At 42.3% G+C, this 16,463-nt stretch overlaps 1 protein-coding gene across 1 annotated transcript in view; it reads right to left on the bottom strand.

The window, feature by feature from the left end:
* col9a1b (collagen, type IX, alpha 1b) overlaps positions 1-15,328 on the bottom strand; it is a gene marked incomplete at both ends in the record, with an annotated part of 52,935 nt that extends 37,607 nt beyond the window's left edge. The window contains 7 exons of the mRNA XM_080739997.1: positions 1,771-1,824; positions 5,871-5,933; positions 7,240-7,266; positions 8,877-9,183; positions 10,837-10,969; positions 11,056-11,139; positions 15,235-15,328. Of these exons, the coding sequence (XP_080596123.1) occupies positions 1,771-1,824; positions 5,871-5,933; positions 7,240-7,266; positions 8,877-9,183; positions 10,837-10,969; positions 11,056-11,139; positions 15,235-15,328 (762 nt within the window). The remainder of the gene's footprint in view (positions 1-1,770; positions 1,825-5,870; positions 5,934-7,239; positions 7,267-8,876; positions 9,184-10,836; positions 10,970-11,055; positions 11,140-15,234) is intronic.
* Positions 15,329-16,463: the final 1,135 nt, after the last annotated feature.

The raw sequence follows: 16,463 nt of genomic DNA, 5'->3' as shown, positions 1-16,463 counted from the left end.
GACATTTTGCAATTAAATATAGATTTGATTCCAACAGATACATTGTTTTAGCGACAGCCGACTGCCCGACACTCATGAATACAAATTACAGTATGTTCAATGGTGAGCAGTTGTAGGAGAACAAGAAAACATTTATGTGGAACAGTTATTGTGGAAAACTATACCAGTTAAAGATTATATCAATAATAAAATGTGTTGGGCCCCGATCGCTGGCCTAGCGGTCCGGGCACTTAGGCTCAATGTAGCCTAACAGTGCCTTGTGGGTTCGAGTCCCATTCCCGAAAACCTTTGCTGCGTGTCTCTCCCTGTCTCTCTCTCCCCCTTTCCTGTCCGTCTTCACTGAAAACTATCAGAAAAACCTAAAACAAATCCTTGAAAAAGTTTTGACTTTAATCCAACAAAGTGTTTCCTCTATAAAACATGTATGTATTCGGTATGTTATAACAAACTGTATAATACAACCAAAAGTATTTTAGACACAAACATCAAACAAAAAAGCCTCTTTATTTTATTTTATGTATTTTTTTCTTTTATTATGACATAGCAAAGACTACATATCAAAGCCAGCCCCTTTTTTCATAATTATTTTGTTTTCCTTTTCTGTGCAAACATATGGGTCTGTATGTGAACATGGATTGTGTAGTATTTATTTGGTCTTTGTGTAGTATTTTATTTTGTTATGTAGGTGGTGGGTTTTTGCACAAAAAAAAAGATGAGTCAGGATGTCTACAGGACATGACATGTACAAAAAAAATTGCATGTATACTGATATGTTGCATGTCGACTGATTCAATAAAGTATATAAAAAAAAAGAAAAAAAAAACTGTATAATAACTTCAGCTAACTTCTACACTGACCCACATAATTGTATTCATGTCAAAAGAAGCAGGGCTTGAGACCTCCAAAACAAGAGAGCCTCACGTTCACATTCCTCTGGTCTTATCGCATGACTGGTCCGGGGCTACACTTGACCCGGCAATGTTTTAGTTTAATGAGGAGCGATGTTCTGACTTCCATTCCCCACAGAGACTCCCACCAGAACACTTGCAGGATTAAGGAGCCATTCATCATCACGAGGAAGCGCTTTACGCCACAGTGATTCCCTCTGTCATGGCAGCGCAGTGCAGGGGCGTCACAAGGGGTAGGAAAGTGGGACTGAGTTACTAGGGCCCCAAGGTGGTGGAGGGGGCCTTAATTATTTTATACTTTAGCTATTGAAAAATAGCAGATATACAAGCTCACAGCGCGGCACCGAGTGCCGCGCTGCGAGCTTGTAGATCTGCTATTTTTGAAAAGTCGTGAGAATGTGTGCAAATCTTTGAATATATGTATTTTTTAAGCGAACATCTGTAACTCAAATTTTGCTTCCGGAGGGGTCCCTGGAACTAAATCTTTTGAGATGCGGGTCCGTGGCCAAATACATACCATTTTGGGGGTCCTTCACATGAAAAGGTTTGAGCTCCACTGACATCGAAACATAGGTTTTTCAAAAAACCTTAAAGAGGGATTTGAAATATTCAAAGATTTTCATGATTTTTCAAAAAATAGCAGATCTACAAGCTCGCAGTGCGGCACTCGGTGCCGCGCTGTGAGCTTGTATATCTGCTATTTTTCAATAGTTTAAAGCACAGGGGCCCCACAGTGAATCCTTGTACCCGGGGCCCAGAATTTGGTGCGACGCCCCTGCTGGAGTGGACGGCACTTTGGCACGGCTCTCCCTTGGAGACGGGCGGCGCAGCTGAAAAGATGAAAGGCTCATTAGTCACTCACCTTCTGTCCGAGGGGACCGTCGGGCCCGGCCTCTCCAACAGGGCCAGTCAAACCCTGCACACACAAAGACAGAGTAGACTTAACTCCTACGTTTCTTTTACTTGTTTATAAAGCTCTAAATGGTCTGGCACCTTCGTACCTCTATAACTGCCTGCATAGATATGTTCCAACCCGCCCACTCAGGTCCTCTAGTGCAGACCTACTTGAGGTGCCAACAATGACATATAAAAAATATGGTGAAGCAGCTTTCTGCTTCTATGGACCGACAGCTTGGAATAAACTACCACTACACCTAAGACAGGCAGCCTCGGTGGATAGCTTTAAAGCACAGCTCAAGACCTATTTCTTTACTCTTGCTTTTAGCTAAATTTTTTAATCCCTATGCTGCTATTGACGTCCGCACGGCTCTGAAATTGTTCTTCAATGTTCTATGCTTTTATTTTTTCTTGCTTTATTGTAATCATTTTACTTATCTCTTTTTTATGTATTTTTTATTTCTATTTTACTTTTTCTCTGTTAAGCACGTGTGCTTCATTTTATGCTCTGTAAAGCACTTTGAGCTGCATTTCATGTCATGAAAGGTGCTATACAAATAAAGTTTTATTATTATTATTATTATTACGTCGTTAGAAAAGAAAAGGCCAACGTCGGCCAGGCGTCAGAGGGGGCTGAGTAGTGCTCTTTGAACGCTGAAAGAATCATGGGCTAAAGTCAAGTTGACTTACTTTTACCTCAAACGGCAATGAAACACCTATTGGCTCCGTGCATAAGGTTTTATGGCACCTTCTGAAGGTGGCATACCCATTTCCTGTTGCAGTTTATTTTCCCATAGCTCCCGTATAATATCTCCATGTAACACTCCCCTTCCCTTGATGATCAAACATGAAGCTAGATAGCATTTTTATAGGTTTTAGAAAGGTTTTTGTACTGATTAGGTGCGTGGTCTACCTATGTTATTGTTTTTCTAGATTGATATTCCTATCCATTTGTTGTATTGTTGTTGATGTACTGACATATTATCTTGCTTATTATATTGATGTATTACCTGCTTATTGTAAGTAGATTTGGATTAAAAGTGTCTGCTAAATGCCTAAAATTGTATTGTACAACTGTTTCTGGATATTTAACTCCCACGCTCATGCTTAACAATATACTATTGCCAAAATGTCAGTGTCTTGTATCATTGTCACGTGTCTGTATTTGGGAGGAGCAGTATATTCACGAGTGAAAAGATACGCTAGCCATCACCCCTCCCCTAATGTGCTTCACAGTATATAGGCCTACTAATACTAATGTGCTTCACAGTATATACAAGTAGGTCGGGAGTAGCTTATTGTCGGTATCAGCCGGTAACACGCGGGAGTCTGTCCCCGTTACAATGCGCTAGACCCCTGGGAGATGGACTGCTGAGGTGGAGCGCCACACCTACCATCAGCTCCCAGTACTTGCCGCACGACTTGCCAAACCGTACTACTCATACGCTGAGTTGGCGGTGCCCGGAATCGAACCCATGACCTTGCGGTACAAAGGCGAGAGCTCTACCGACTGAGCTACCCGGGCACAAAGTATATAGGCCTACTAATACTAATGTGCTTCACAGTATAAAGGCCTACTAATACTGGAGCATCTTATCAAGTCATACTTGATGCAAAGAGGAATTGAAGCCTCATTGTGTCGGTCAGTGCTTATAATTCAATTACAACACAGTCAAAGTGGAGCTCACCATTGAAGGCTGTATTGTATAAGGCAACAGAGGCTGTAGCCGTCATAATCACAATAAATCTCAGCCCTTTAAAAATGATTTGTTTGCTTAATTGCTGCACTAGTAATGTGACCTAAACAACACATTTCTTCTGATAAATCTATATGTGACAATAATAATAGTGTAATGAATAGGAACTCTTATACATTGGGGCTATTCACAGTGATTCATCTGTGTTGTTTTAGATTTTAACCACGTCAACCATTATTTTATACTTGCTTGCTATTAAAAAGGTAGCAGATATACAGTACAAGCTTGTAGATCTGCTACATTTTTAACTCAAATCTTTGGTTCTGGGGGACCCTGGAACAACATTTTGAGATGGGGGTCCACGGCCAAATACATATAACTTTGAGGATCCTTGCAACATATTATTTTTTCTTTTTCTTTTCTTTTCTTTTTTTTTTTTTTTTTGTAGAATGGGCGGTTAAATAGATAATAATGCATTAAAGGAGCTATAGTCAACTTTTTCTTGAAAAACGGATGCTAAAATAAAAATAATGTTTCGAAAATATTTTATAAAAAAGATAAGCTTCATATATGTGTTTCTATTCAAAAATGACCACAAAAAGCGTAAAATAATGATAAAATAATCATTTTGGCCATTGTCAGACCGACACTTTGTTTACATTCTAGTCTATAGACTAGGATGTAAACAAAGTGTCGGCCTTACAAAGAAAAAGTTGACTATAGCTGCTTTAACTCAGTGGTTCCCAACTGTCTTTCCATTCTGACAAAAGCTGACAACCCTCCACATGTACACACACACACACACACACACACACACACACACACACACACACACACACACACACACACACACACACACACTTGTGATTTTCAGACATATTAACCACTTTGGCCCTATATACTGTATAGGCCTACTTCACGTGCAATGAACATCAAAAACAGACGATCTACAACACAATTTTACGCTAAAATGCAGAACATTTTTGGACTATTCTGGCCAATATAATGACCCCAAAAAAAGGCAAGTTACTGTTGATTTTGCAGCAACAAGGCCTCACACCCCCTTGTGATCTTTGCCCTCCCCCAGGGTCCCAGACCCCAGCTTGGGAAGCAGTGGATTACGCAGAAAGCCAGGGATGTGATGTTAGCAGAGCAGAAGGATGTGATGTTAGCTGAGCAGAAGCGGTGCGGAGGTGAGAGCTGCCTCACTGCTGGAGACCAAACATTCCTCTGGTGCTCCTCAAACAAGGCCCATTGACAGACACCATTCCACACCATGCTGAGGATTCTCCAGCCCACACACCAACCAACAACAAGCAAACCCACACAATACCGCTATTGTTTTACCAAAGTGCACTGTTTCTCAAACTTTAAAAATATCTAGGTCTCCCCTTAACTCTGACAGTGTACAAATGGACCCGTTAGGGTTCAATTGGTTCCATTTGTACACTGTCAGAGTTACAGACTTGTATGGGTCAATTTAGACTCCTCTAAAGGAACCCACAGAGTCCCTGGAATCCACTTTGAGAACCACTGGACTATAGTGGTACACTTCAACCCATTAGGGAGCCTGAGGGCCAATTCTACTATACCTTCTTAAATCAGTAGTTCTCACACTTTCAAGATTATTTAAAAACATTCAAAAATAGCAGACCTACAAGCTCACAGTGCAGCATGAAATGACGTGCTGTGAGCTTGTATGTCTGCTATTTCTAAATGGCCAACGCTAAAATAAAAATTACACAGATGCTTTCCCGGTTATAATGGGTTAAATCAGTGATTTCAAGGACCCCACAATCTACGCTTTAAAATCCTCAGTGTTCATTTGACTCTGAGAGAGTACAAATGGAACCCCTGAGTGAGGGTCCCCCAGAACCCACGTGACTCCAATGTTATTATTTCTAAATGACCAAACAAAAAAATTATGAATGCATTAAAAATCTATAATTCTGAAATAAGATTAACCATTAATTGTTAATATTCTCTAGTGAAAATCAATACTAGGCTACTGCATGTTTATAATAACTTCAGGGTAAGAAATGACCGCTACACCCTCTTGCAAAGGAATTTAGAACTTTGTTCACTGTGTTTATTAAATTCCTCTCTTTTTGTATAATTTGCAACAAGAGCTTGGGGGGCTAAAGAAGCAGACCTTTTCCCAGGCCTGCTGTAGCAAGCCGATAAGAGCACATTAATGGTGGGGAGGAAGGCATGAGGCCTGGCAAGGTTCCACGGCCCCTCGCAGCCATGGGTGAGTCCTGAGTACCTGTCCTAGACCTTACTGTTGCCAGTGTAATATCAACCACAATGCAGCAGAGCCCAAACCGCAAGTTAGTTTCAAAAGTTGTGTTTAAAAACCAAAACTCACGTCAGCCCCAGGTTCGCCCGGCAACCCGGCGGAGCCCGGCCTGCCTCCGTCGCCGTCGGGTCCCTGGAAATGATTCAGAAGACCCACGTTATTATGCAAACATTTGAAATATAATACAGACTATGGATCTCAAAATGAAGGACTTGAAAGGAATTTAGAATATAATTACAGGAAGGCCTTCCCCGCCACCATCTCCCCTTTCTCCCTGTAACGAGACAAGTTGGATTGGTTAAAAAATGTACAGTAATTGATGTGTTTTGTTCAAATAAAATGTATTCTGATAGTAGACTAAACTTCTGAGTGTTTGTTGAGGCTAACAGACAAGGGCTATTGCAGAAATGCATTTCAGGTCAAGATACCAATTCCATGCAATCAGGATTTTTTGGCTCTAATTTGTGCCGTTGAAATCATCAATTGTGTTTTTATATATATTTATACATAAATATTGATATGGTTATGAATTCGCAGATTTAGCATTTAGCAGCAGTATAGTGGTTGCCCTACAGAGGGTGGTGTAGGGCAACAGTATTTGCTTGTAGAACATGATAGGAGCAGTAGTGGTTGTTTGTAGAATATCAAAACAATTATACCAGCACAAATTATAACATTTACGGCACAATTCAGCACAAATCCAGCACTAAAGAATTACAGCATTTTTATTTGTTTTCAACATATGGGGTGCCAACTCCTCTCTTAATTGCCCACCCAGCTGGCTTAGTGTAGGCCTAATGTGAACACTTACAGCTTTGTGTAGGCCTAATGTGAACACTTACAGCTTAGTGTAAATACAGTATAATATGAACACTTATATATAATATAATATAATATAATATGAACAGTCACTTACAGCTTAGTGTAAATATAATATGAACAGTTATATATAATATAATATAATATGAACACTTACAGCGACACCGTCAATCCCTGGAACACCTGCAGGTCCCGGGGGACCAGCTGGTCCTTGCCCCCTCTGGGTAAACAACATGATCAAAAAAACAATAATATCAATTATTTTTCACTTTCACTTGATGAAAATTATCCTCCTTTTTTGCCTCGTTTAGCTGCTCTGACGTAGCATAAACTAGGCCCAATCTACATCTGATGTAGGCTATAGAAAAAAGTCGAACAGGTGTAGGCTATCTATAGCTATAGAGCTAATTGTATTTGAAAATAATGAAACTATAGGCTAACACAGACACAGACAGTGCACAAACAGTGACAAACTAATTGATAACCGATTTCATCAGTTATTTTAAAGCATTAGAACACGGATTGTTTTACCCGTTTCTCACAGTTAGCTGCCAAATAATCTGTCAGGATAAAATTGCAACGGTGAATTATCTTTCTTTGCCATAGGAATCCTACTCACCTGCGGTGGCAACTCTGCTTCATCAATCTAAAAGGGAGAGAAACACAAGCGTATTCTTATCGAGTCTTACTTGAGCGGAGCAAAGCAGGACAATCTGAAGCAGGGTCACCAGAAGAGGCCCCCGAAAGCCCGGGGCCCGAGCCATGGTCTCCCCGGTGTCAGGGAAAGGCTAGATTATTTAATAGTCCTTTTTGTCCTGGGTTGATCGCTGTGTTGACTTGACAGACAGTCGGACCCCCTGACACAAAAACCCACCCGACTGAATCCTCTTCAAACCTCACCCCGGCCGAGAGGCACCGTGGCCATCAAAGCATCATGAATATTCATGACACAGTTTGCTTGTAGGGAATTGATTGGATGATGGCAAAGTCAAACAGAGACCTTGCAGGGTACTAAGGGGAGGAGTTGCATGTGGGGTTGCGGGACTTTTAAATGGCCTGTTTTTCACTTTTCAGTCGTGGAAAAAGTAAGCCCTATCTACTCACATTTGTTATAGGCTACTTGATTAAAAGTATCAATAGGCCTAATGTAGTAATAGGCTACTCTGTTACAAGTAAAAATCTGATATTAGTCATCATTAACATGCTGTTGTATCTTGGTTTTATTTCCTTCTTACCGTTGTGGTGCTTGGAAGGTAATTGCACAGTTCTTCCAGGGGTCGCATAATGTCGCAGTGAACCAGCATCGTTTGGAGCTCAAACTGGGAGAAAAATAATAAAACTCAAATAAATGTGTAGCTTATAGGCCATAAGGACCACTAACATAATTCTGCTATCAAAATAAGTCTCAGAAGAAACAGACTGAAATGGAGCCATTAAATCATAATGTTACTGTTGCATACAAACAGGACATTAGGACAATAATAACATAGGCATATTATACTCCTATAGGCCTACTGCTTATCTCACTTAGGAATAAGCAAATAGCATTCCCTGAGTAAATACATTGTGTTAAAATGTAGGCCATGTGTTACAAAATGAAGACAGTGCCATTATAACCATGTCAATACAATAGTGACCTCCACTGGAAGCCCATTGAGCTGCTTAATGGACCTTTTCCAGTTTTCCTATTTGTGACCAGTATAGGCCTATGACCCATGTCGGCAGCTTGACTTTGTGGAGTTGGCCTTAATAGTAGGCAACGTTATTACGCAAGCGCTTTGGCACAATTTGGACTCGAGTTTGGATTTATCCGTGCGTAATCGCGCGTAACAACACTGGGAAAAGTGCCTTGATTTGATCCCTGAACCGTGGCAGCTGTGTGTGTGTGTGTGTGTGTGTGTGTGTGTGTGTGTGTGTGTGTGTGTGTGTGTGTGTGTGTGTGTGTGTGTGTGTGTGTGTGTGTGTGTGTGTGTGTGTGTGTGTGTGTGTGTGTGTGTGTGTGTGTGTGTGTGTGTGTGTGTGTGTGTGTGTGTGTGTGTGTGTGTGTGTGTGTGTGTGTGTGCGCGCGCGCGCGCTCTTCACTGCCACTTGCTACAATTTCCACTGCAGAGATTTCCAACAGAGATTCCATTTGTAAACAGGTCTAAAATAATATCTTACCGGAACTGCTACCACAGGTTTAAGTGTCAGTTTCCCAATGGAAGTGAAGCCTTGCAGATTGAGTGCTTCTCGGGGCGGTATGTTTTGAGAACCGACCGTGACGCAATCCACGAACAGACGCACGGAACGTTTATTGACGTTCAGGATGATTTTATGCCATAGAGAATTGAAGAGGAGCGTATCGAGTGAAGCGAACACGACCGTCTGTATTTTCTTATTATCGCGTCCAATGAAGGTGAATTCCAGAGACCGGGACTCTCCGTTGAGCCTGACGGCAAGCTGCTCCTTGCCGTTGGTGTCTTGTATTTGCCAGAGATTCCAGTTTTGATTGATGGTGCTACCACTCATGCGAAACACTGACACAAATGCAAACTCCTCTGGTAGTCCCAAAGGATATAATGATCTGCAACACAAAAACAAAACAAAACTTAAAAGCCCTGAACATCAGTATAGTGGTCTGATGGGAGAAGTAGATAAGTAGCCTACAGTTCTAAAGCAAGGGTCTTCAAAGTTTTCAGGCCAAGGACCCCTAAGTTGAGAGAGAGATGAAGCAGGGACCCCCCACAACCTGTTAATAGATATAGTTTCATTGTTTGACTGCACAATCATCAGTGTATTTTTTTAGATTCATGTCAGTTTGTGTTTTCAGATATTTAACCACTTTAACTGTCAATACTTAACTTGACCTTTTACTCTGTACTTAGTCTGCTGTTTTCCCCCAATACACCAAAACTCTTTGCCAAAAATAGAAGATCTACAAGCTCACAACGCCTCGCAGTGCTTGTAGATCTTCTATTTTTGGCTAAATCTCTCAGAAAATGGACACTAGGATTCAAGTGGTTAATATAAAAAAGGAGAAACAAAGTTTCTATCATACAAAGATTTGGAGACCCCCCTGTAGTAACTCTGAGGACCCCCTAGGGGTCCCGGACCCTCTGTTCTAAAGTACATGTAGGCCTACTTCAGTTAACCTGAAAGAATGGCTCATTTGCATGAGAAGCATTCCTTTTCAGCACCATGGACAAGGTAAACTACAGGTACCACACATTGACCACAAGGTGGCAGTGTTCACTCACAAGACTGCATTATTTTCCATATCCACCGATCAGGCCTGGAATTTTAGGGGCAAGAGTCAAGACCACTTGGCCTTTGGTGTTGTCCATTGTTTGAGGGCACTGAGTCCTAATGCCAGGGCAGGAAGGCCATCAAATAAAACGAGATTTTAGTCTATTGAAATAATTTGTTGAATTTAAAGGGGCACTCCACCATCTTCATATAATAGGTCCTCACTAATGTTCATGATAAAATATCACAATTGTTTTCCACTCAGTTTGGGTCTCATAGGAGAGCTGTGGGTGGGTCAAATCCTTCTACCGGTGACATCATCAATGGGAAATGCAAGATATAGAAACTGCAGGCTTTCTATTCCTGAAAAAGTTGCAATGTTAAAGTGGAAGCCATTGTTCTCGTGTATATAAAAATCTAAATATTTTTTTTCAAAAATATTATTTAAAACATTTTTGTCAAACGATGATGTCACCGGTAGAAGGATTTGACAGCTCTCCTATGAGACCCAGACTGAATAGAAAAAAATTGTGCTATTTTATTATGAACATTAGTGAGGACCTATTATATGAAGACAGGTTGAAAAGTGGTGAACTACTCCTTTAAGGGTTAGGGATGATAACCTAATCTGCAGTGAAATAGATGCCCAGCACCAATCAAAAGTCACTGGATTGGTTTAAATCTGGGTAATTTCAGAATCTCAACAAAAGACACTTGTGTCTACATGACAAGAAAGAGACACTGGTGTCTACTGTCTACATATTGACCAGAAAGAGACACTGGTGTCTACTGTCTACATATTGACAAGAAAGAGACACCGGTGTCTACTGTCTACATACTGTATTGACAAGGAAGAGACAGAGGAGGAAGTGGTTCAGTCAGCTGCATGGGGCCACTGTGGCCTCAGGTCATGCCATTGGTTTGAGGGGCACAAGGCCAAACTGAATGCCAACGGCCTCCATGAAATTCCTGCCCTGCCACCAATACTTACTTTGTGTTGATCCTGAAGTTGAACGTCGGTCCTATTTCATAAGCTACGTGCTGGGGAGCTGACCCAACCATCTTTTTTAAAGTTCCTCTTCTCGCCAGCTCGGTGATGCGGAACTGAGACATGATATAAAATCCTGTCGGCAGAAAAAGTGGTTAAAAAGTCATGGTTACGTTTAGACCAAATACAGGAAAATGTGCCACATTCGCCGTCTTGATTTACCAGGGAAACGATCTTCTCCAACGCTGACCTGAGGGCACAGCGATTGCTCGATTTGAAGACCAAGGCCAGATGAAAATGGCACCCCTGTAAATAATGATGAAGATGATATAGGCCTATTACAGATGGTGGAAACAGTAGACTATACTCAAGTAGACTATCAATATAGAAACACTGTGCAAGTAAAATTGAGTAAAGTAGGCCTACAAAATTATTGACATCAAAATGTAGCCTACTTAAAGTACCAAAAGTAAAAGTAGGTTACTCATCATGCAGACATATCCCATTGTTGTTATGACCGTAGGTCGCACGTTTAGTATGTGAACGGTCACAGCTTGTTCGTATATGTATCTCTTGTCTATAACGTCTGACACTGTGGTTCCATGGGTTTGTCGCTCTGACGTCACTGTGATGACAGGGGAACCACTCTTAAAAGATTGGGTTTGCTGCTCTGACATCACGCTCTGGCTAAACTGTGATGTCACACTAACAGAATCCCTTTTATGCCCATATATGGAGTTCCCTGATGTCATCAATATTAAGCCCATATCTAACATGACTTCATATGGGAATGCCCATATATGGAGGCCACATCGGCCACATACCACACTAACGGCTGGTTCTACAGAAAGGGATCTACATGTATGGGCATAAAAGGGTATGATGTCAGATGTCATAGACATCAAAGGACTTTCACATAATGAATAACTGAGTAAGCATGTTTGGGCTCTCACAGCATATCTCCATATACAGTTCATGCATGGATCTCCATATCTGGGTACCAGGGGCTCCATATAATTATGGGTAACTGGTCCAATATACTTCACTGGCCAGATGGCCAAGAAATGGCGTGACGATTTTTTTGCCCATTTTTCACCCAGTGCCAATGCCTAAGCTGTAATCCTGGGCTCTGCTCTCCCTCTACCAACCTGGGGAGAGCCCAGAACTGAGCTCATGCTTCTTTCAATGCATGAGGAGTGAGCAGGCCGCTTCGTATCACCTGACAGGGGTGAGTTACCCTGGTAGGACAGCAGGATAGAGACCAGGATTACTGCATGTTTTTGTGAGGGTATACCAATACCCTAGGGGACACAGTGAGAACATGCAAACCCCACATAGAAAGGCCCCCACCTAGCTACTAGGGTATCGGCCCTACCGTTGTCGTGCTTGGGAGGTAATTGCATAGTTCTTCCATGCGCACACAGTGCCCCCGGCGGGAATCGATCCCGGGACCTTGTGTCCCATTTCAGGTTTTCAATTGTATAAAAAATATATTTGAAAATAGCAGATCTACAAGCTCACACGCAATGCATCACATCGCAACGCATTGTGAGCTTGTTGATCAGCTATTTTCAAATGGCTGAAGTGGTTCATGTATGTTTTGTTGTAATCAAAATCTGCAAAGTAACTAGTAGTTTCCAAATAAATGTATAGTGGATTAATAATTGGATTCCGAGATGTAGTTGAGTACAAGTAAGTATTGGAAATTGGAAATACTCAAGTAAAGTAGTCTACTGTACTTCATTACTTACTCAAGTAAAGTACAAATATCTCAAAGCAGCCTACTGTCCACCGCTGACAGACAGACAGACAGACAGACAGACAGACAGACAGACAGAGACAGACAGGTCAGTAGGTCACCGGTTATGCGGCCTGTATGTGTTAAGTGAGTGTGTGTTTGTATAGGCTACTCATTGAACTCATCATCACCCTCAAGTGAGTGAGTGATAAAATTAGTTGTTGTTTGAAAAGCTGCAGTTGCTGCCCCTGAATAAATATTAGGCTGCCTGTCAGAGGCTGTGGGCGGTTTCCTGTTTAACACTCCAGCTCTAGACACGCTTTTTTCTTATGCATCTGTGCAGAAGTCAAAGTTATTTATCAAGTTTGAACAACAATGTTCCACTTATAGACTGCTTAGATAACTTCCTATATCTTTCCCCTCCCCATTTCTCCAATATAACTTGAATTATATCCAGGATGAGGTCACCCTGATGAGGGCATTGTTTCCGCAACGCGTAGGTGTTATTAGTGCCTTGGTCTCATCCTTTTTATTTTTTTATTTTTTGCATCAATTTTGTCACCCAAAGAGCACCTTGGATTTCTACTCCAGCCAAAAGCACTCCTTTCTTTCTTTCTTCTATATCTAGGACTATAATTCCTATTCATTTTCACAATGTCTCATTGATTGCCTGCAGCATTTGGTTCAATACAGTGCAATGTGCATTATGTTCTTATTATGGATGTGCAAACACACCCCTAACCCTATCATATGATGATGCTGTTTTTAACCATTTACAGTCTTCAAAGTGCAGTCTGGGGGACCCTCAGGGGGGGAGGGGGGGGGGGGGGGGCTTAAAGGGGAAGACCACCCATTTTCAATATTGAAATATGTCATTAATATACCTTAGAGGAGTTGTGTGGAAATAGAAAAAAAGTCCCCCCCCCCCCCCCCCCCTTCTGTGTTGCCTAGAACTGGAGGATTGATTTTGGGGTTTGTATTGTAAAGTACAACTTGATGACATCACACATTGTACTTTACAATACAAACCCCAAAATCAATCCTCCAGTTCTAGGCAACACAGAAGGGGGGGGGGGGGGGGACTTTTTTTCTATTTTCACACAACTCCTCTAAGGTATATTAATGACATATTTCAATATTGAAAATGGGTGGTCTTCCCCTTTAAGGTCTGTAACTCTGAGTGTGTACAACCATCAGTACACTCTCAGAGCTTATGGGCATCCTAATGCATACCAAACTGGGGGTCCTTGAAGTTAATGCTAATGCTAAGATGCTACACAGTGTACCATGTTGTCCACCCATCTAACCTAATGCTAAGATGCTACACAGTGTACCATGTTGTCCACCCATCTAACCTAATGCTAAGATGCTACACAGTGTACCATGTTGTCCACCCATCTAACCTAATGCTAAGATGCTACACAGTGTACCATGTTGTCCACCCATCTAACCTAATGCTAAGATGCTACACAGTGTACCATGTTGTCCACCCATCTAACCTAATGCTAAGATGCTACACAGTGTACCATGCTGTCCACCCATCTAACCTAATGCTAAGATGCTACACAGTGTACCATGTTGTCCACCCATCTAACCTAATGCTAAGATGCTACACAGTGTACCATGTTGTCCACCCATCTAACCTAATGTGGAAAAGACTTCAGAGTGGATCTATACACACAGTAATATCTGGAGTGTTAGTTTAACTGTCTGAAAGAGAATACTGGTGTAGACCACAGGGTTAGGGTCTGGGGACCCCTAGGGGTCATTGAAGGTGTTCCAAGGGGTCCCCAGCAATATGGCATCAACATCATGCAGTCAATAGCAGATCTGCAAGCTCATAACCGTTGCCTTATGATTCCCCCTGGTGCAAGATCTTTTCAGAAGGCCTAATACATATCGGTTTGAACTTACTGTGACCGAGGAGTCCTGTGCAGAGATATGGTGGGATGACATGGCAGCAGAACCAATAGTAGAGAAGGATTTGTCTGGAATGCGAGCAGATATTTGCAATCAATTAGGAACACATTCTTTTTTGCATTAACTTCTCTGCAAGAACTAAACAACATGCATGTCAATTGCAGAATATCAGTCACACATGTCAACATTATTCACAGATACAGTCAGCGTCATGCAGAAAAGAGTTACCTTTTGATCCCCCCCATTGAACTGCAGCCTGATCCGGAACAGGATAAATGAGCAGTTTTCAGTGTTTCTTCAGACGGGCCTCGGGTTAAGAAGGAGACCGTATAGCTATAAGTTGCTCCTCTAAGCAGAGTGCCAGCCTAAGGTTTACTGCACCCATCAGGGCTCTTTATACTCTGGACTGTTGTTACCCAGATGGGGGGGGGGGTTGAGTCAACAGCTTTTGTGTCAACTTTGCATTCCACAGCAACTATCCTCCATCCAATTAATGCAGTGGTTCTCAATCGTTTTCTTTTTTTTTATTTCAAGGACCCCCATCCCTCCACCCCCTAACTCTGAGAGTGTATGTGGGTCCATTTGGTTCCATTTGTACACTCTTACTTACTTACTTACTTAATCCTCTTGGTGCTGGGTAGCACATAAGGTCTTCACCAATGGACGCCAATGCTGTCTGTCGACTGGCCGATGCTGCACCCTGCGCCCCAAGTCCATCCAACTTATTTCATTTCCTTCTTCACAGATCTTCTCCAGGTCTTTTTGGGTCTGCCTCTTTTTCTCTTCCCCGGTGGTGTCCATCTCATTGCTACGAGAACGTGGCCAATCCACATCCATCTTCTGTACTTTACCACAAATTGCCCTGTAAGTGGCATTAAAGGCAACCTCATCGTGGCTCTAGAAGAGGGGCTTGTGAGAAATCAGGGGCAGAGGTTGTGGTTTGCCAGCCAAGGAGTGTGTGTGTGTGTGTGTGTGTGTGTGTGTGTGTGTGCAAAGTTTGGCATGGATAGGGGCAACGGTGCCAGAGAAACAGTAGGGCCAAAAGTGTGATGCGACGCGACGGACAGACGGAGGGACGGACTGATGGACTGACTGACTGACTGACGGACAGCTGGTGGAGGTTTTGATAGTAACTGCGACCGTATTCTGCACACGTGGCCAATCCATTATGACACTTGACAGTGGGGCAGGGACGTGCTGGGCCCCTGATTCAGCCGGGGAAAAGAGTTGGAGAGGCCCTCATTGCGCGCTATAGAGAGAGATCGCTCTCTCTAGCGTTGCTGCTACTTAAAGATTTGCCATTTCAGATCATGACAAGTGACAAGCCAGTGGGCCAATTACTGTACATGAGTTATATTTCGTCGTTGTCGGGTGGAAACCTTGTATGTCCAAAACTGTTTGTTTTGTATTTATCATTTTTAAAATGATTTAAACTAGTGAAAACAGCTGATCTAGATCTGCTGTTTTCACTACTTTTGTGCGACGACCTTGTATGATGAAGCAGGGCTTTGCTTTGCGAAAAAATGTACAAATTTGAAACACTAGCCCATACCCGTTCAAAGATATGAGCTCCGAAATGATGTGCAGTGTGTGGATTATGGGATGTGCACTGTGCACACAGTATATGAGGGATGGAAAGTAACTTTAACTGGTGCTTGCATGCTAATATGTAGGAGCATCAATGTAAGAAATACCCGTTCCATTTAACGGCTACAGAGATACTGTGTACCGATCTGCATGATTTTGGACAACATCTGTAACAGGGCCAGAACCACCCCCCCCCGCCCGCCCGCCCGCCTGCCCGCCTGCACACACACACACACACTCCCCCCCCCCCCCCCCGTGTGTGTGTGTGTGTGTGTGTGTGTGTGTGTGGGTTTGTGTGTGATTGTGCATGGCCTGAACAACAGCGCCCCTCCCTTAACATGTGTGGTCACAAAAGGTACTGTAGGCTAAATAGATATAGATACAC

This window comes from Nannobrachium achirus, assembly GCF_963921795.1.
Source record: "Nannobrachium achirus genome assembly, chromosome: 13".
NCBI lineage: Eukaryota > Metazoa > Chordata > Actinopteri > Myctophiformes > Myctophidae > Nannobrachium > Nannobrachium achirus.
The sequence above is the reverse complement of the archived record's forward strand: the minus strand, read 5'-3'. Positions and strand labels throughout refer to the sequence as shown.